Raw genomic sequence first — 20,147 nt, forward strand, 5'->3', positions numbered from 1 at the left:
AATATAGAATTAATTCTAATTTAAATTCTAAATGAAGAGGAAGCAACCTGATTATAAGCCCATTGTGGGTAAGAATTATTTTATACCTTTTTACTTCCTCCACACTCAGCACAGAAATGCGTACCCTGTTGCCAGACACAGAGATGAAGAGGACAAAGTCCCATCCCTGTGCTGTGCATTCACATAAAACGGGGACTGAAAAATTCATAAACACACATGTCAGGTGGTCCAAGCCTCATGAAGAAAAACACAGATGAGGACAAGGGTGAGGATGCGGGGCTGTTACTTCATGTGCGGGTCAAGGAAGAATCTCGGAGGAGGTGATGTCTAAGCAGAGACCCATATTAAGGAGGGAACACATGGGGCTGTATTTGTCAACAGGTCATTCTGGGTGGAGGAGACAGCCAGTGGGAAGGTCCTGTGTGGCAGTGAGGCAGGTTGGTACCATGTTCCCACTGCGAGAAACTCACTGCTGACAAAGAGTTGTGTACACACCAATTTAACAGTTAAATAGCAGTCACTATACTAGTAAATTAAATAGCATCTGTTACTTTTAAAGGATGTATTATTAAATTATTTTGCCATATTAAAATAATAGATTCTAGTTAACAGAATAACCTTGGTAGTGAGAAAGACTAAAATGATTATGAGTTTTCAAAACCTTCTGCGTTGAGAAGTACACACAAAACATAAAATGCAGCTGTCAGCTATGAAACAATGCTGGTGATCTGGTTTTAGCAAAAGGCATTATCTATCAGCTGGTATTTTTAATTTGAATTTTACTGGTAGTGTAAGTTTGTTTGCATTTAACATGCAATTTAATTATGGGTGTAAAGAATTTACATTAGTGCTCTATTAGTTTCCTACATTCAGTGTATTTAAGTAATATTGAGAAACACTTGTCAAAACAAGGTCTGTGAAAACCATTTTCTCTTTTTTTTTTTTTTTTTTTCATTTTTCTGAAGCTGGAAACAGGGAGAGACAGTCAGACAGACTCCCGCATGCGCCCGACCGGAATCCACCCGGCACGCCCACCAGGGGCGATGCTCTGCCCACCAGGGGGCGATGCTCTGCCCATCCTGGGCTTCGCCATGTTGCGACCAGAGCCACTCTAGCGCCTGGGGCAGAGGCCACAGAGCCATCCCCAGCGCCCGGCCCATCCTTGCTCCAATGGAGCCTTGGCTGCGGGAGGGGAAGAGAAAGACAGAGAGGGAAAGCGCGGCGGAGGGGTGGAGACGCAAATGGGCGCTTCTCCTATGTGCCCTGGCCGGGAATCGAACCCGGGTCCTCCGCACGCTAGGCCGACGCTCTACCGCTGAGCCAACCGGCCAGGGCAAAACCATTTTCTCTTAAAATGGATCACAGATCACAGTTGGAGATATGCTGCTTAATTTTGCTCTAAGGTCCCTCACAACCTTTCCTTTGGCTTTCATTTGCTGGGACTCTCTTTGGCAAATCTCTATGGCACTTGACCATCCATGGTCCCTCGTCTTATGCTGCTTTAAAATGAAGAATATAGTTGAGGATTAGTATTTTACTTTTAAGGTTTCCTTACTTTATTTTTCTATTTCAAAGTAAAAATTATACCTATTTCCTATTTTAAGAGGCAATACTTTTCATCATTATAATTTGGGGAGGCCAAAGAATATGTAAGGTTCCTGTTAATTATAACCCAAACCTTCACACCTCTGGCCAAGACTTTTGCTGGGAGATGATCACCAGGATACTGCCACATATGTGGGCACTGGCGTACCCATGTGCAAACTGTCCTTGAGTCCTGGTAAGTGTCTCACTTCTCTTTGCAAGCTCCTGTCCATGTCACTGCCTTATAAGGCTTTCCTGGTAGTAACCCTCAGATGGCTACTCTGTGACCTGCCTTCTTCCCCCGGGCACTCTCTTCACGTCACTAAGCCAGTGTCTGCTACACAGAGGAGGTCACTGGTAACTGCACACATGTGTTCACTGGCTGGCACACACCTTCAGGCTGGGACCATGCTATTCACTTAGGACCCCCAGAACCTGTGTCAGGGCCTCACTTCTTAGGAGGTGAATCTGTTTTTGCTGAATTCTGTTATAGTCCAAACGACATACCGGATAGGTAATTTCTTTCACTTGCTCTCGGGTTTCCCTGAAAGCAAACTGCACTAACAGCCCCACGGCTGCAGGAAGCTCCCCTTCGATGCTGAGCCTGGACCCAAGTCTGCCCACGTGAGCTGACTGGAACAGCTGCCGAGGGGTCTGGCCGTAGGTTTTGATCATGGTTTCTAGAGCTCGTCTCTGAACCGGATCTTCAACTGCAGAGACATCCATTCCAAAATATGTCTGAAAGAAAAGGGGGAAGGGGACCAGAGGTTTGTGTAAAGCAAGACTGCAGGAACACCAGAGGGCAAGCAACAAAGTGCTCTGCTTTGGGTCATGGTCTACTCTTCTGTTTCAATGGAAATGAGTTTGAAACACTTTGGATCAGTTCATGATCATGAATGGCCTCACTGAGATTGGAAATTGATGTTTTCAAATGGATGAGTGAAAATACTGCATCTTGATTGTTTGATGCTGATCAGGTATGTTTATAAAATTTTTACTTTAAGACCAGAGAATAGCATTTAAGACTTCATGTCTAAATGACTGAGAAAGTCGTTTGCCAAAGTGATAAATAGAGAAAGGCAAAAATGAAGTTAATATACAATATTGGTAGGTTCCAGGGAGTGTTATTTTTTTTTATTAATTTATTGTGTTTACATATATTCTAATGTCACCTGTGTTCCCCAGTACATCCCCTCTGTCTCCCTCCCCATAACACCCTCCCTGCTTCCTTCCAGAATTTGCTTTTCTGCTCTTGTCCCATCCTATCACCCTATCATCCCCTTTCCCTCTGTCTGCTTTCCGTCTGGATCCTTTGATCTTGCTTCTGTCTCTATTCCATTCCTCAGTTCATATTGTTTGTCGGATTCCTCATATGAGTGAGGTCATATGATATTTTTCTTTCTCTGCCTGGCTTATTTCACTTAACATTAGTTTCCAGTTCCATCCATGTTGTTGCAAAAAATAATATTTCCTTCTTTTTCATGGCCTCATAGTATTCCATTGTGTATATGTACCACTGCTTTGATGCTTGGGCTGTTTCCAGATCTTCGCTATTGTGAACAATGCTGCCATAAAAATGGGGGTGTATTTCTCCTTTTCAAACTGTGCTATCGTATTCTTGGGGTATATTCTTAAAAGTGGGATGGCTGGGTCAAAAGGCAGTTCAATTTTTAATTTTTTGAAGAATCTCCATACTGTTTTCCAGTTTGCATTCCCACCAGCAGTGCAGGAGGGTTTCCTTTTCTCCACATCCTCGCCAGCACTACTCTGTGTTGTTTTGTTGATGAGCGCCATTCTGACTGGTGTGAGGTGATATCTCATTGTGGTTTTAATCTGCATTTCTCTAATGATTAGCGATGTTGAGCATTATTTTTCATATGCTTATTGGCTGTCTGTATGTCCTCTTTGGAGAAGTGTCTATTCATCTCTTTTGCCCACTTTTTGATTGGATTATCTTCCTGGTGTTGAGTTTTACAAGTTCTTTATAAATCTTGGTTATTAGCCACTTATCAGACATATTGTCGAATATGTTCTCCTATTGTGTGGTTTGCCTTTTTAAAAAAATTTTTTATTTATTCATTTTAGAGAGGAGAAAGAGAGGGAGAGAGAGAGAGAGAGAGGAGAGAGAGACAGGGGGGAGGAGCTGGAAGCATCAACTCCCATATGTGCCTTGACTAGGCAAGCCCAGGGTTTCGAACCGGCGACCTCAGCATTTCCAGGTCGATGCTTTATCCACTGCGCCACCACAGGTCAGGCTGGTTTGCCTTTTTATTTTGTTCATATTGTCTTTAGCTGTGCAAAAGCTTTTCAGTTTGATATAGTCCCATTTGTTCATCCTGTCCGTTATTTCCCTTGTCTGTGGAGATAAATCAGCAAGTATATTGCTGCGAGTGAAGTCGGAGAGCTTATTGCCTATGTTTTCCTCTAGGATGCTTATGATTTCATGACTTATATTTAAGTCTTTTATCCATTTTGAATTAATTTTTGTGAATGGTGTGAGTTGGTGGTCTAGTTTCATTTTTTTGCAAGTAGCTGACCAATGTTCCCAACACCATTTGTTAAAGAGACTGTCTTTACTCCATTGTATGCTATCACCACCCTTCTCAAATATCAATTGTTCATAAAGGTGTAGGTTTATTTCTGGGTTCTATGTTCTGTTCCATTGATCTATATGCCTATTCTTATGCCGGTACCAAGATATTTTGAGTACAAAGGCCTTGTAGTATAACTTGATGTCCGGCAGTGTGATACCACCCACTTTACTCTTCTTTTTCAAGATTGCTGAGGCTATTTGTGTTCTTTTTTGGTTCCATATGAATTTTTGGAATATTTGTTCTATATCTTTGAAGTATGTCCTTGGTATTTTAATAGAAATTGCATTGAATTTATAAATTGCTTTGGGTAATATGGACATTTTAATGATGTTTATTCTTCCTATCCATGAACATGGTATATGCTTCTACTTGTTTGGATCTTCCTTGATTTCTTTTATCAATGTTTTATAATTTTCCGAGTATAAGTCTTTAACCTCCTTGGTTAAATTTACTCCTAGGTACTTCTTTTTTGGTTGTTGCAATAGTGAAGGGAATTGTTTTCTTAATTTCTCATTCAGGCAGATCATTACTGGTATATAAAAATGACTGATTTCTGAGTATTAACTTTATATCTTGCCACCTTGCTGAATTAATTTATCAGGTCCAGTAGTTTTTTGACAGCAACTTTAGGGTTTTCTATGTACAGTATCATATCATCAGCAAATAATAATAGTTTTACTTCTTCTTTTCCAATTTGGATGCCTTTTATTTCTTCTTCTTGTCTGACTGCTGTGGCTAGGACTTCCAGAACTACGTTGAATAAGAATGGTGAAAGGGGGCACCCCTGCCTTGTTCCTGATCTTGAGGAGATTGCTTTTAACTTTTGTCCATTGAGTATGATGTTGGCTGTGGGTCTGTCATATATGGCCTTTATTATGTTGAGGTATGTTCCCTGTATTCCCACTTTGCTGAGAGTTTTGATCATAAATGGGGATTTTATCTGCATCTATTGATATTATCATGTGGTTTTTCTCCTTCCTTTTGTTTATGTGATGAATCACATTGTTTGATTTGCAAATATTGTACCAACCTTGACTCCCCAGAATAAATCCCACTTGATCATTATGTATGATTGTTTTCATGTATTGCTAGATCTGGTTTGCTAATATTTTGTTGAGAATTTTAGCATCTAAATTCATCAGGGATATTGGCCTTTAGTTTTCTTTCTTTGTGTTGTATTTGACGCCTTTTTTTTTTTTCAGAGACAGAGAGAAAGTCAGAGAGAGGGATAGATAGGGACAGACAGATAGGAAGGGAGCGAGATGAGAAGCATCAATCATTAGTTTTTTGTTGCAACACCTTAACTGTTCATTGATTGCTTTCTCATATGTGCCTTGACCGTGGGGCTACAGCAGACCGAGTAACCCCTTGCTCAAGCCAGCGACCTTGGGTCCAAGCTGGTGAGCTTTGCTCAAACCAGATGAGCCCACGCTCAAGCTGGCGACCTTGGGGTCTCGAACCTGGGTCCTTGGCATCCCAGTCTGACACTCTATCCACTGCGCCACCACCTGGTCAGGCCTTTGCCTGGTTTTGGAATCAGAATTATGCTCGCCTCATAAAAGGAGCTTGGAAGTTTTCCCTCCTCTTAAATTTTTTTGAAATAGCTTGAAAAAAATAAGAGTTAATTCTTCTTTGAATGTTTGGTAGAATTTGCCTGTGAAGCCATCTGGCTCAGGGCTTTTGTTTGTTGGGAGTTTATTGATAACTGTTTCGATCTATTTGTTGTAATTGGTCTGTTTAGGTTTTCTGATTCTTCCAGATTGATTTTTGAAAGATTACCTTTTTCAATAAATTTGTCCATTTCACCTACGTTGTCTAATTTTTTTGCATACAGTTCTTCATAGTATTTTCTTACAATCCTTTGTATTTTTGCTGTGTCCGTTGTTACTTCTCCACCCTCATTTTAATTTATTTACGTATTTTCTCTTTTTTTCTTGGTGAGTCTGGCTAAGGGTTCATGGATCTTGTTTACTTTTTAAAAGAACCAGCTCCTGGTTTCATTGATCCTCTGTATTGTTTTTTTAGTCTCTATCTCATTTATTTCTGCTCTGATCTTTATTATTTCCTTCCTTCTACTTCCTCTAGGCTTTACTTGCTGTTCTTTTTTTAGTTCTTTTAGTTGCAGGAATAAGTTGTTTTTTTTTTAGCTTTTCCAGCTTCTTAAGGTATGCCTGTAATGCTATGAACCTCCCTCTCAAGACTGCTTTTGCTATGTCCCACAGATTTTGTTGTATGCTCATTTTCATTTGTTTCAAGGAAATTTTTTATTTCTTCCTTGATCTCACTGTTGACCCAGTTGTTGTTGAATAACATACTGTTTACTTTCCAAGTGTTTGAGTGTTTTTCAGTTTTCTGATTGTAGTTGATTTCTAGTTTCATGCCATTGTGGTCAGAGAAGATACTTGATATAGTTTCAATCTTCTTAAATTTGTTGAGACTCATTTTATACACTGACATGTGGTCTATCCTAGAGAATGTACCATGAGCACTTGAAAAGAATGTACATTCTGCTGCTTTAAGGTGGGAGGTTCTGAAGATATCTATTAAATCCAGTTGATCTAGGGTATCCCTTAATTCTGTTTTTTCTTTGTTAATTTTCTTTCTTGAGGATCTATCCATTGATGTTAGTGCAGTATTGAAATCCCCTACTATTATAGTATTGCTGTTGATCTTGCCCTTTATGTCCATCAAAATCTGCTTTATATATTTGGGTGCTCCTATATTAGGTGCATAGATATTTATAATGGTTATATCTTCCTGTTGGATTGCTCCCTTTATTATTATGTAGTGACTTTTTTTATCCCTTAAAACAAAAAAGTCTTTGTTTTAAAGTCCATTTTGTCAGATATAAGTATTGCTACCCCAGATACACATACTTTTACTTTCAGTCTATGTGTATCTTTTGTTTTGAGGTGCGTCTCTTGTAGACAGCATATGTATGGGTCCTGTTTTCTTATCCATTCAGCTACCCTATGTCTTTTGATTGGAGCATTTAATCCATTTATATTTACAGTTATTATTGATATGTAGTTGTTTATTGCCATTTTATTCTTTAAAATTATATTTCTCTTTTACTATATTCTTTCCCCTCTTTGTTCTGTTTACAACAGGCCCCTTAACATTTCTTGCAGCACTGGTTTGGTTGTAATGAATTCCTTGAGATTTTTTTGGTCTGGGAAGCTTTTTATTATTCCTTCAATTTTAAATGATAGCCTTGCTGGATAAAGAAGTCTTGGTTATAGGCTCTTGTTCTGCATTACTTTGACTATGTCTTGCCATTCCTGTCTGTCCTCAAGTGTTTCTGTTGAGAAGTCAGATGTCATCCTTATGGGGGCTCCTTTGTAGGTGATAGCCTTTCTTTCTAACAGCTTTTAATATTTTCTCTTTATCTCTTAGCTTTGGTATTTTAATTATGATGTGTCTTGGTGTAGATTTTTTGGGTTTCTCTATAATGGAATTCTCTGTGCTTCTTGAACTTGTGTGACTTTTTCCTGTGTCAATTTAGGGAAGTTTTCAGCTATGATTTCATTGAACAAGGTCTCTAACCCTTGTTCTCTCCCTTCTTCTTCAGGAACCCCTATGATGCAGATGTTGTTTCTCTTCATATTGTCACAGAGCTCTCTTAGAGTTTCCTCAGATTTTTTCAGTCTTTTTTCTTTTTGCTGTTCCAATTCCATGCTTTCACTTATCTTGTCCTCTAAGTCGTTGATTCTATCCTCTGCTTCATCCAGCCTGCTTTTAATTCCTTCCAGTATAGTCTTCATTTCTGATATTGTGTTTGTCGTTTCTGTCTCCTTCTTCTTTATGATTTCTGTATTCTTTTTGATGCTTTCAATTTCTTTACTGGAGTGTTCATTAAGTCCATCCATTGTAGCTTTGAGATCATTAAGCATCCTAAAAATCATTAATTTATACTTTACATCCAGTAATTTGAATACTTCTGATTCATCCAAGACTTTATCAGATGATTTATCTTGTTGAAGCATATGAGTTATGCTTCTCTGCCTACCCATTATTCTCTATGACTTGTAGGCTTCTTCAAGCTGTGATCTCCTTATGTAGTAGAGCCTCTTTGAAGTCTTGATTTCTTTGTTTTCTTCTCAGTTTTCTTAATTCAGTGGTAGTCTTGTTTACTGATCTCAGCAGGGGGGCTTATTTGGAGCTGTATCCAGGAATGTGGTAGGTGTAACCTGAGACTCTGAAGGTCCGATCTGTGGATCTGCACCAGCTTCTCTCTGGGGGCAGGGTGCTTTCTCTGTTTCAGTAGGGGGAGGTGTGTCTCAGATCTCCATGGAGACCTGAGTTATTGCCATTCCTCCCCACTTCCTGTTTTCAGCTGTGTCTTAATGCTCTGATTGGAGCTGGAGAGCTTTCCAGAGGTGGGTCACCCAGAACCACTTTAGGCTTGTGCTTTGTTAAGAGTTCAACCCCTCCCCCAGCTATGGCTGCCCCCGCACTGGATAAGTCAGCCTCTCAGGTCACTCCATGCATTCCTCTGCCCATCACTGTCTGTCTCTCTCTCCCCACTTTCCTTTTGGAAGACAAGCCAGTCCTCTCGGCTCACCTCGTTCCCAGGACCCCAGGCAAGTGGCTGTGAGTGATATTCTCTGCTCTTCTCCTTGTAATGAGAGCCCTTCTGGGCTCTCAGTCTAACCCGACCTTCGTTCCTGGAAGCAGGAAAGATCCACTGTGGCTCAGAGCTCCCTACCAGGCTCAGTGTGGCTTCTTCTTTGCTCCTTAGTTTTTGAGACCTGTTCTTTTAATCCAAAGTTGGTTTTTCATACTGATTGTTCCTAAATTAATTTGTAATCCAGTTTGGTAGGGTGAGCTGGTAGTCTGTGTGTCTGCCTACTCCACTGCCATCTTGGTTCTCTCCAGGGAGTGTTATTTAGGATCTAACAAGACCTGTAAGTGAATCTGATGAGATGAAGGAAGTGAAAGTGCAGAGCTCTTCAGAGCACAGGGTGCCAGTCACTCCCTCTTCCTCAGTGTTGTCAGTGGGAGAGTAAGGTACGTGCCCATCCAAAGCCAGCCATTAACAGTTGGGACAGATCTGTCATGCTCTGTGCAAACCCACTTATACAATTTATCTTTTACAATCTAACCAGACATGGCAAATTCATTTACACATCTAGATATAATTTTCTGTAAGTGCCAAAATAAAATCTGAAAGAGTCTTCAGAAGTTAATAACCTTCAGCACCACACTCTCTCAATTCTACTCTTTGTCAAATGCTTCTTATAAGTGCTTATCTGAACCGGGGTCATTCTCCATGGCTGCTGGACTCAATATACTAAAAATTCAAATGATGACTGGAATCATCCTCGACCACTGGTTTTCAACTGCTATTCTATGGACCGGTGTCTGTCTGCCAGAAATTTCACGCTGGCTCATGAAAGAGTGAACCACCCTGAACACGATACAGAAATTTCTGGTAGACCAGCATTGGTCCGCAGACTGGTGGTTGAAAACCATTGCTCTAGACAGAACTCTTCTTTATTTATTTTAAAATAGTGCTTCTTTACATTCTGTGGTATCAGTGTCTAGGTGAACCCACAGATTAGTGAATGGTGAGTTAATGTGAAAAGGTGTTTTTACATCCTTTCTTTTGAAAAGGTGACACATATTTGTACCATACTATAAGGCAGACACCATCCTATGTAAATTTCCTTCCTCACAGGGGGGCATGATTACTCCCATTTTATAAATTTGTCCATTAGGTACAGAGAGGTCAAATTATTGGCCAGGATTACATAACAAGTGTCAGAGCCACAGAGTGAGGATCTGAAGCCAATTCTGAATTTAGAGGCTATACACTTAGTCCTTGCCTTGTTTTGTCCCATGAACTGAATTTTATAAAAATCCTAGAACAATGGTGTAAATTGTCCTTTTTAAAGTTCTGAAGTCCCAAAGAATTAGTAAAAAAAACTCTAGGAAAATGAGAATTACATGGATATTTCATCATGCAGATACTTTTTTTTTTTTTTTCTTTTCATTTTTTCTGAAGCTGGAAACAGGGAGAGACAGTCAGACAGACTCCCACATGCGCCCGACTGGGATCCACCCGGCACGCCCACCAGGGGCGAGGCTCTGCCCACCAGGGGGCGATGCTCTGCCCATCCTGGGTGTCGCCATGTTGCGACCAGAGCCACTCTAGCGCCTGGGGCAGAGGCCAAGGAGCCATCCCCAGCGCCCGGGCCATCTTTGCTCCAATGGAGCCTTGGCTGCGGGAGGGGAAGAGAGAGACAGAGAGGAAAGCGCGGCGGAGGGGTGGAGAAGCAAATGGGCACTTCTCCTGTGTGCCCTGGCCGGGAATCGAACCCGGGTCCTCCGCACGCTAGGCCGATGCTCTACCGCTGAGCCAACCGGCCAGGGCCATGCAGATACTTTTAACGTGAAGTTTATATTAGAATAATTGGAAAGATGGGGCAGGTTTACAGGATGAGTATACTGAGGTTACTGTCAAAATTTCTAATTGCTTTTAAAATTACATTTTAGATCAAATGTGAATGAAGTTCAAAAATTACAACTGAAGCCTTGCCTTTATTTTATAACTACTCTTAATTATAAAATTACTATTTGCCAATCACAATGTATTGTTCCCCCTTTTCAGAACTCTGTCATAGTATTTATCTTCTATTAGAGTGTCAGGACATCTGTTTAATTCTCTTCCAGACAGAGGTCTCTTAGGAATTTAATTTTCCATTACCTTAGAGGCACTTAAAATAAATACTGAGCCAAATGGACTAAACAGATTTTATTTTAAAACTACTATTCAGGAATGTTTCTCTAGCACAAACAGGCCCAGGCACAGGGTTCCAGATGTGCATTGCAGCTGTACTTATTATAAACACTGATGAACCTACACAGAAAACCCTAGCTAGAGGAAAAGTACAAGCTTGATCTACTTCCACTGCCTAATTTTAAAGTTAGGAAAACAAAGAGGCTAAATGCCAATGCAGTGGACTCATGGTTCATCTGCTGTACTTGAGTAGCTAGCCACTGGGAAGTGCCAGGAAATAGCTGTGTCCTCTTATTTTTCCCTTTCATTTCTTTCTTTTTTTTTTTTTTTTCTTTTCATTTTTCTGAAGCTGGAAACAGGGAGAGACAGTCAGACAGACTCCCACATGCGCCTGACCGGGATCCACCCGGCACGCCCACCAGGGGCGAGGCTCTGCCCACCAGGGGGCGATGCTCTGCCCATCCTGGGCGTCGCCATGTTGCGACCAGAGCCACTCTAGCACCTGGGGCAGAGGCCACAGAGCCATCCCCAGTGCCCGGGCCATCTTTGCTCCAATGGAGCCTTGGCTGCAGGAGGGGAAGAGAGAGACAGAGAGGGAAAGTGCGGCGGAGGGGTGGAGAAGCAAATGGGTGCTTCTCCTGTGTGCCCTGGCTGGGAATCGAACCCGGGTCCTCCGCACTCCCTTTCACTTCTTACTCCTTGAGGAATCTCCTTTGAGAGGTCTCCTCTGGACTCCACTCCCATTCTCCCTGCTTGAGTCATCTTCACCTTTACATCCCAGGGCCAAAGTAAATGTTTCTTGAATAGATGCCATATTTCCCCATGTACAAGATGCACCCTTTTCTGAAAAATTTGAGGTCTAAAAACTGGGTGCGTCTTATACAGTGGTTATAGACTTTTTAAAATTGAATTTCCCACTTTCATGTGTAGATGAAGAGTTGTATGAATTTTATGATGAATGAAACTTGAGTTCAGTAATTTTATGTACTACATTTAAAAAAAATTTGGGGCCCCCAAATTAAAGTGTGTCTTATACATGGAAGCTTCTTATACATGGGGAAATACAGTAAGTTTTTGGCAGCCTTACAACCTCAAAAAGTATATGTGAAAAGTAACACTTCTGCTCTGAGTAATTTACTATATCTTAAGGAAATAAAGACATGCAGAAGGAAATAACCTCAGGAATATAAATTTTAATAGCAAACAAATACTAAATATCCAACAATGGGAGACTGGTTAAATAAATTATACTATCATATAAGTGGAAAGATATATAGAAAAAATCTAAAAGGTAGCTTTTTTTTTTTTTTTTTACAGAGACAGAGAGAGAATCAGAGAGAGGGACAGACAGGGACAGACAGACAGGAATGGAGAGAGATGAGAACATCAATCATCAGTTTTTCATTGTGGCACTTTAGTTGTTCATTGATTGCTCTCTCATATGTGCCTTGACCGCGGGCCTTCAGCAGACCGAGTAACCCCTTGCTCAAGCCAGCGACCTTGGGTCCAAGCTGGTGAGCTTTCGCTCAAACCAGGTGAGCCTGTGCTCAAGCTGGCGACCTCGGGGTCTCGACCTGGGTCCTTTCCCATCCCAGTCCAACGCTCTATCCACTGCACCACCACCTGGTCAGGCTAGAAGGTAGCTTTGATGTTTATCTCTGGATGATGACATCAAAGTTGGTCTTTAAGTTTCTTCCTTTTGCAGTCTCTATCTCATATATTTTTCTAACAAGGCACAAATGCTGTTTTTGCAGTAAGGAAAAATGATGGCATTTTAAAACAGACAGTGAGCAGACAGGAGTCAATGGCAGGCCTGGCTGCTCTCTTGTGGGAGGCCTGCTTGCAAGGCTGGCCCTTGGCTGGGTCTGGGAACACGGGTTTCAGGAGAGTTCCCACCATTCCCTAACTTACAAAAGTGAATCCCCTGTGCCAAAAGTGTCTGCACAAACAGTGTGGTTTATGCTGACACCTGCTTTCCTTCTGGGAGTCTGGAATTTCAGTACATGCAAGAAAAATAGGCCTAATGACCAGCCCCCAGTCAAGAGCCTGGGCACTAAGTCACGAATGAGTGTCCCTAGTAGGACATCACCCACTCTGTTACAATTTGCACTGGAGGAAGGGTGTTATTCCTAGACCCCCGGGAGGAGAGTCTTAGAAGTTAGCCTCAAGCATCTTTTCCTTTTGCTGATTTTGCTTTGTATCTGTCACTGTAACAAACCTTAGTTGTTAAGTCCAATTATTTGCTGAGTCCTTAAGTCCTCATCCAACCTGAAGGTTGTCTTGGGAGGTACTGGCACATAGTACCTTAATTTTTTTTTGAGAGAGAGACAGAGAGAGAAGAAAGAAAAAAGAAAGAGGAAGGCAGAGAGAGAGGAAGGCAGAGAAAGGGAGGGAGGAGAGAGATGAGAAGTATCAACTCATAGTTGCTTTACTTTTTAGTTGTTTTTTTATTGATTGCTTCTCTTAAGTGCCTTGACCGGGAAGCTCAAGCTGGGCCAGTAACCCCTTGGCTCAAGCTAGGGACCTTGGGCTTCAGGCCAGTGACCTTTGGGCTCTACCTAGCAACCTTATGATCATGTTGATAATCCTGTGCTCACACTGTCTAGCCCACGCTCAAGTCAGTGAGCCTGAGCTCTAGCCAGCAACCTCAGAGTTTCAAATTGGGGCAGTTGGCATCCTGGGCCGACACTCAATCTACTGTACCACCACCAGTTAGGCAGTACCTTAGTCTTTTTCTTTTTTTTTAAGTGAGAGGAGGGGAGACAAAGAGACAGATTCCTGCATGCATCCAACTGGGATCCATCTGGCAACTGCTGTCTGGGGCCAATGCTCGAACCAACTAAGCCACTGGCTGAGGGAGAAGAGGGAGAGAAGGGAGAGAAGGAGGGGAAGAGAAACAGATGGTCACTTCTCATGTGTGCCCTGACCGGGGATTGAACATGGGATGTCTGCATGCCAGGCTGATGCTCCATCCACTAAGCAAACCTGCCAGGGGCTATCTTAGTTATTTTTAAGGAGGGGAAATATAAAATCTGAAAAAATCTTGGGTAACAGTATAGTGTCATTGTTAATTCTCTTTGATAACTTAGGTCAGTGGTTCTCAAACTTTTTGAAGTCGGGGGCACTTAAAATCCTACAAATAATTGTAGGCACACTATATACAAATTTCTAAGAAATATATTATAATAATTAAGTCAAATATTAAAGAAAAAAATAAAGTCCAAGTGTGCTTTTATGGTAATTAAATGAAATAAATACAACAAAATTAATTTATTCTGAAATTAAAAAACATTTTTATGTTACATTTTTTGAGTTATGCTTTTTAGAATTTATAAAAAAGAGAGGTTAAAGGCCTGGCAGGTTGGCTCAGTGGTAGAGCATTGGCCTGTTGTGCAGGAGTCCCGGGTTTGATTCCCGGCCAGGGCACACAGGGGAAGCACCCATCTGCTTCTCCACCCCTCCCCCTCTCCTTCCTCTTTGTCTCTCTCTTCCCCTCCCACAGCCAAGGTTCCATTAGAGCAAAGTTTCCCCGGGCGCTGAGGATGGCTCTATTGCCTCTGCCTCAGGTGCTAGAATGGCTCTGGATGCAACAGAGCAACACCCCAGATGGGCAGAGCATCACCCCCTGGTGGGCGTGCCGGGTGGATCCCGGTCGGGTGCATGCGGGAGTCTGTCTGACTGCCTCCCCGTTTCCAACTTCAGAAAAATACAAAAAAAAAAAAAAAAAGGTTAAAAAATTAAAAACTACAACAAAGTTATCTTTTTATATATCAATATACAGATACATTCTTAGTAAGATTTAGTAAATTCGGCAGGTCTCAGCGCAAATATGTTTAGTTTTTTCATTCTTGTGTTTATAAAAAACATGAGCCTGATGTGTCCTAGCAATTTCTTCAATGTTTGGGCATATATTTGAAAGGCAAACTCTCATTTCCTCGTCAATACATTGAAGAATTCCTCTCTTTTTTTACTCTTAATTGTGTTGAGTACAGAAAACCCCCACCATACATATCATCTTAACTTGACACCAAACAAAGGATAGAAGAAACTTGCCTCCAGTCTTTCTGAGGAACATGGGGGGAAGTGTAAACAATCCAGCACCACAGCTTAATAGCCTTTTGTAACCTAATCAGGCAAGTGAGGTGGGGGGTTGGGCAGACTGTCAGCTTTACAGCCAATTCCCCACACCTCAGTCTCCGCAAAATCTAAACTCCAAAAACTTTGTTGGCTTTTTGGTCCCCAACAGGCACATATCTCTCTGGAATGCCATTGGGCACACCTGGAAATCTTCTAGGGTGCACCAGTGTGCCCTGGCGCACACTTTGAGAACCACTGACTTAGGTATTTTAAAGAAATCATCTAACCTTTAAACATTCAGGTAATACCATATATGTATATATATATGCAGATTATTTTAAAAGAGTCACTTACAGCAGGATGAAAAACATTGATGGCCTGAACAGAAGCCTTCCCTTTTTGCTTATACCCAAACACCAAGTCAATCCACTGACAGATATTGTGGGACACGTGGTCAGACTCCAGAGCCTGCCGATAGATGAGGATAAAAAGACGAGGGTCGTTTCGTGCCCACGGTGGGAGGTTGACATGATTAACCCGTTCACCATTCTGACGCACACCAAAATCAAAACCTAAAAAACAAGACTACTATTAGTGTGTATCTCCCCCGAAGAGTGCTTCATTTGGCCTCCAGAAATAGCTGTAGCAAAGGGGACAGTAATGCTGCCGACCATCCACTTACTCACCTGGTAACAGCCACACGGGCCAGTCCTGCTCTACTTAACTGGGAGATTTGTCAACTTTATCCTTTGTCACTTTATAGCATACTGAAGAATAAGCAGAAAACCACTGCCTACTAATTCCAATATCCACAAATCATGTTTTCAAATACAGTAAGTGCTTAAATATCTGTTTGACTGTCAACTTGATTAAAATTAAACTAAGGTTTGTATAAACATTTCTGAATTAATTAAAAACCTCAGTTAATGCAAAGCATGCACATTCCTAGAATGAACATCTTAGACTGTGAACTTCATGGAAAGTCTACAAGACTTGCTCTGACGTACAACAAAATCACCAAACACACCAAACAAGAGACTATGAGGCATCAAGACACGTGATCTAGTTGCCTCATCAGTCTGCTGGTAGAAACAAAAGTCTCAGAAATTTACCTAAAACAAAGTGGTACCTTTGAACAGAAAGGTTTTATGTGCTACCTTTTATGAATAGAAAATCTGAACACCATTAACAGAATGCAAATGAAAAAGGACCTCTTAAAAGCAGATTGCACTCCATATAAAATTAAGTTGCTGTCTACTTGTTGATCTTGTAAAAGAGCTAGAGGGCTGTCACTAACTTTGGCAGTATTTTGAAATCATATGATGTGAAATACAAACCACACGCGTATAAAATTAACACAAGTCAGGGTGGGGATGACCTGCAGACAGCGGTAGGCAGAGTGCTTCAGGATAGATGGCTGAGCGCCTATGTGGGCCTTTGGAGAAGCAGTAGGATTTGCTGGTTTAAGGACAGTAAAAGAGCATCAGAGGGCTGAGCTGGGGAGGGACTCAGCAGCAGAGTGTCACTATGAACTCAAATCATTCCCTACTTTCAGCTGGTCTGAGGACACAGCACAGAGGAAGATACTCTTCCCTCAGAAATGACTGGAGGCACAATGACAGGCCTATAGGGATACTGGTAGGAATGACATGATGTATATTATAGCAAACTGTATTGTCCAAAAATGGCAATGACAACACTGGCTGCTTTGCATGCTTCCCAGAATTTTGCTATGCATCCATTGAGTGGCCAAGTCTGCATTCCTTTCTTTTAAGTGTGGGCAAGCATGGTGACTGCCTCAGCAACTCAGTACATGGAAGTGACGCTGGTTGACCTCCATTGCGGGGCTGGAAAGGCTGTGCAGCTTCTGTTCCCCTCTCACAGGAACTTGCCTTTAGCACCCAAGTTGCCAAGGAGGGTGCCTGCAGCCATTATGCTGTGAGAAAGACCACACTAGTCATCCACATGGAGAGACCACATGGAAGAGAAATGCCCGCCCACCTCCAGCTGCTCTGTTCCAGCTCCAGCCAACCTGAGTGCAACTGTGTGAGAGACCCTGAGCCAAACCAGAAAACCCCCTGGCTGGGCTGCTCCCAAGTCTCTGACCTGCAGAGACTGGGATGGACAATAAATGTATTGTTCTAAGCCACTATGTGTGGGGGTTGTTATGCAGTCATAGAATTGAAACTTACACATGATAGACAGAGAGGACAGGCAGCAGATTTAAGTAGGAGCCCCAAATGGAAAGCTGCAAGGCTGGACCCAACTGCAGGTGCTGGTTTTACTGAGGCATTTCTCATGTGAGCAACACCAGGTAACACACCACAAGGAATCAGAATGCGGACATATTAATTATTCTCCAAACAGCTCCACATAGGCCAGTAAATATAGAGTGCAATTCTATAGTAATTTGCCCAATACTAACTTCTCTAGAGATATGTTTCAATTCCATATATTCCTAAAGGTCACATGAAAATATGAAATTAAGTAACATAGAAAACAACCCAGGGCCCTGGCCAGTTGGCTCAACAGTAGAGTGTCAGCCTGGCGTGCAGGAGTCCTGGGTTCGATTCCCGGCCAGGGCACACTGGAGAGGCACCCATCTGCTTCTCCACCCCTCCCCCTCTCCTTCCTCTCTCTCTCTTCCCCTCCCGCAGCCAAGGCTCCATTGGAGCAAAGATGGCCCGGGCGCTGAGGATGGCTCTGTGGCCTCTGCCTCAGGTGCTAGAATGGCTCTGGATGCAACAGAGCGATGCCCCAGAGGGGCAGAGCATCGCCCCCTGGTGGGCATGCCGGATGGATCCCAGTTGGGCGCATGCGGGAGTCTGTCTGATTGCCTCCCCGTTTCCAGCTTCGGAAAAATGAAAAAACAAAAAAACACCCCCCCCCCCCCCCCAGAATACCTCTAAATGGTTAACTGATCTGTTAAAGAGCCAGTAGCGCTGACCAAGAGTGTTGGTCATTGGCATCACAAAATGTCGTGTTTCATCCTCTAGTATGCTTTTTAATTATTAGATATTTCTGGTTACAGTGTTTATTTATAACTTAGTCATTCCTCATAAAATCATTGAAATTTTGGTTAATTTATAATTGTGTTTTTAATAAATTCATGACTCATTTTAAAAAATGAGAATAAAGCAAATTTCTGTAACTAAATTAAAGTACATGTTTATAATTTTTTTCCCTTTAATGAGAGAGAGGCTAGAGGAAGGCAGGCAGACAGACAGACAGGAAGGGAGATGAGAAGCATCAACTCATAGTTGTGGTATTAATAGTTGTTCACTGCTTCTCATATGTACCTTGACTGGGGGTCTCCAGCTGAGCCAGTGACCCCCTTGCTCAAGCCAGTGACCTTAGGCTTCAAGCCCGTAGTTTTTGGGCTCTAGCCAGCAACCACGGGATCATGTGAATGATCCCACACTTAAGCTGGTGACCCCGGGACCCCACACTCAAGCTGGTGAACCTGCACTCAAGCTGGTGACCTTGGGGTTTTGAACCCAGGACACTTCAGTGTCCCAGGTCAATACTCTACCCATTGTGCCACCACTGGTCAGGATACAAATATTTTTAATAGTTCAAAGTTTTTCAGATATATTTGGTCCTGCTAAAAAACTTAAAATCCTCAAGCTCACCTGGAAATAAAATTATATTCTTAATATAAAGGTATTTCTCTTATTTATGTACTCAAATTTTAGGACTTAAATAAGCTATTTTTATTTTTGTTTTTGAAAAATTATAAAATAAGTACAAATGCTCAGATATATACCCAAGAAATGCTTTCTTGTTATATATACCTTCTCGGTTAACTAAGAACTCTGGAAGATAGAAGAACTCCGGGATGAGCTCTTTCACATCAGTCATGGATTCAAAAGATGAGAGACGCCAGGTTGTATTCATGGAATGGAAGGTTCTGTCTGGAATGTCAAAACTTTGATCTATAAAGAAACAGAAATAATAATTAAGACACAAAGACCTGATTCTATTTGAAACCTGTCATAATTAATTTTTGCTACTTCAAAAAGATTAAAATAATGTTCATTTTGTTTATCCATAGCTAAAATAATGTTTAGTCTTGAAAATAAACATTTCTCTACATAATTTGAGAACATATTTTATTATTTAAAATATGTATTGTTTTCATAACACATAAAACTTGATGAATTTATATCATTTATTTAATTGATGACTAACTACCCAAGTAGAATAAAGTTTCCATAAAAGCAGGTACCTGAGGTATTACTTATACCTAGTACACACTAGGTACTCAATAATGGTTTATTTATTGAATAAATTAATAATAATGAAGAAAAGTTAAAGTTCAAGTGGCTAAAATAGCTTTTTCCCCATCAGGAAGCAAAATTATTCCTTCACTTCTAATTGTTAAGACAGCTTTTTCTTTCTTTTATTTGGGGCAGGGGGCCTTGCTTTAGATGTTCTAATTCACTCCTTTGCTACGTAGCTTTGGTGCAGACTATCAGTAGTCAAGAACTAAGTTTTGAGCTGTGTTCTTCTGTCACAGGCATCAGCCTTCCCAGCTTAGGGCAGGCTTAGGACATGGACGCACCAAAGGCTGCCTCTGGAAACTAGCAGTTTGGCTGCTCCTTAGGGACCACGTTGTTCTGTCTATAGCTCCCCTGAATTGGCTGAAATTTGAGCACTTTTTTGCATTTGGAAACTGTCATGGACTAATCTCAGTCTCAAGCTAGGCAAATTTTAACAAATGTGCTATTTCTTCCCCACGCCTTAGCTGATTTGCTGGGCACATTTCCTATTATTTTTTTACTTTGTTATGTTGTCCATCAAGTCAGTCAGCACTGACAGGCACTAAATATATAATCTGTGAAGAAATGAAGTTTACAAATATCTTTTTCTCAGAAAGTAGGGAGGGTCACTTAAAGAAATATTTACTAACTCACTCAGGAAAAGAAGTTATCTAAACAGAACACTTACAGGCACTCTGTGAAGCAGGTGGAGTCACAGAACCCAGCGTGAATACCATGGAACTGGGGGGCGGGCAAGTACGCACGCTGAGAGGCTGTTCAGATTTTTAAATTCTCCGTAGTTTCTTAATTTAAAAAAAGTAAGACCACAAATTCCTGTAACCTAGAACATGCATGTACTAAACTAGTGGTTCAGGACTAGTACCACTT

General features: G+C 41.5%; 1 protein-coding gene and 1 non-coding gene across 3 annotated transcripts in view; one reads left to right on the top strand and one right to left on the bottom strand.

The window, feature by feature from the left end:
• Positions 1–20,147, bottom strand: part of LYST (lysosomal trafficking regulator) — a 281,303-nt gene that overhangs the window by 58,693 nt on the left and 202,463 nt on the right. For both annotated transcript variants that reach the window (XM_066235524.1, XM_066235534.1), the window contains 3 exons: positions 18,792–18,932; positions 15,352–15,569; positions 2,092–2,322 (listed from right to left, as the gene is read on the bottom strand). In XM_066235524.1, the coding sequence (XP_066091621.1) occupies positions 2,092–2,322; positions 15,352–15,569; positions 18,792–18,932 (590 nt within the window). The remainder of the gene's footprint in view (positions 1–2,091; positions 2,323–15,351; positions 15,570–18,791; positions 18,933–20,147) is intronic.
• TRNAN-GUU (transfer RNA asparagine (anticodon GUU)) lies at positions 14,271–14,346 on the top strand. Its single transcript has one exon. It is a non-coding gene; the product is annotated as a tRNA-Asn (tRNA).

This window comes from Saccopteryx bilineata, chromosome 1 (genome assembly GCF_036850765.1).
Source record: "Saccopteryx bilineata isolate mSacBil1 chromosome 1, mSacBil1_pri_phased_curated, whole genome shotgun sequence".
NCBI lineage: Eukaryota > Metazoa > Chordata > Mammalia > Chiroptera > Emballonuridae > Saccopteryx > Saccopteryx bilineata.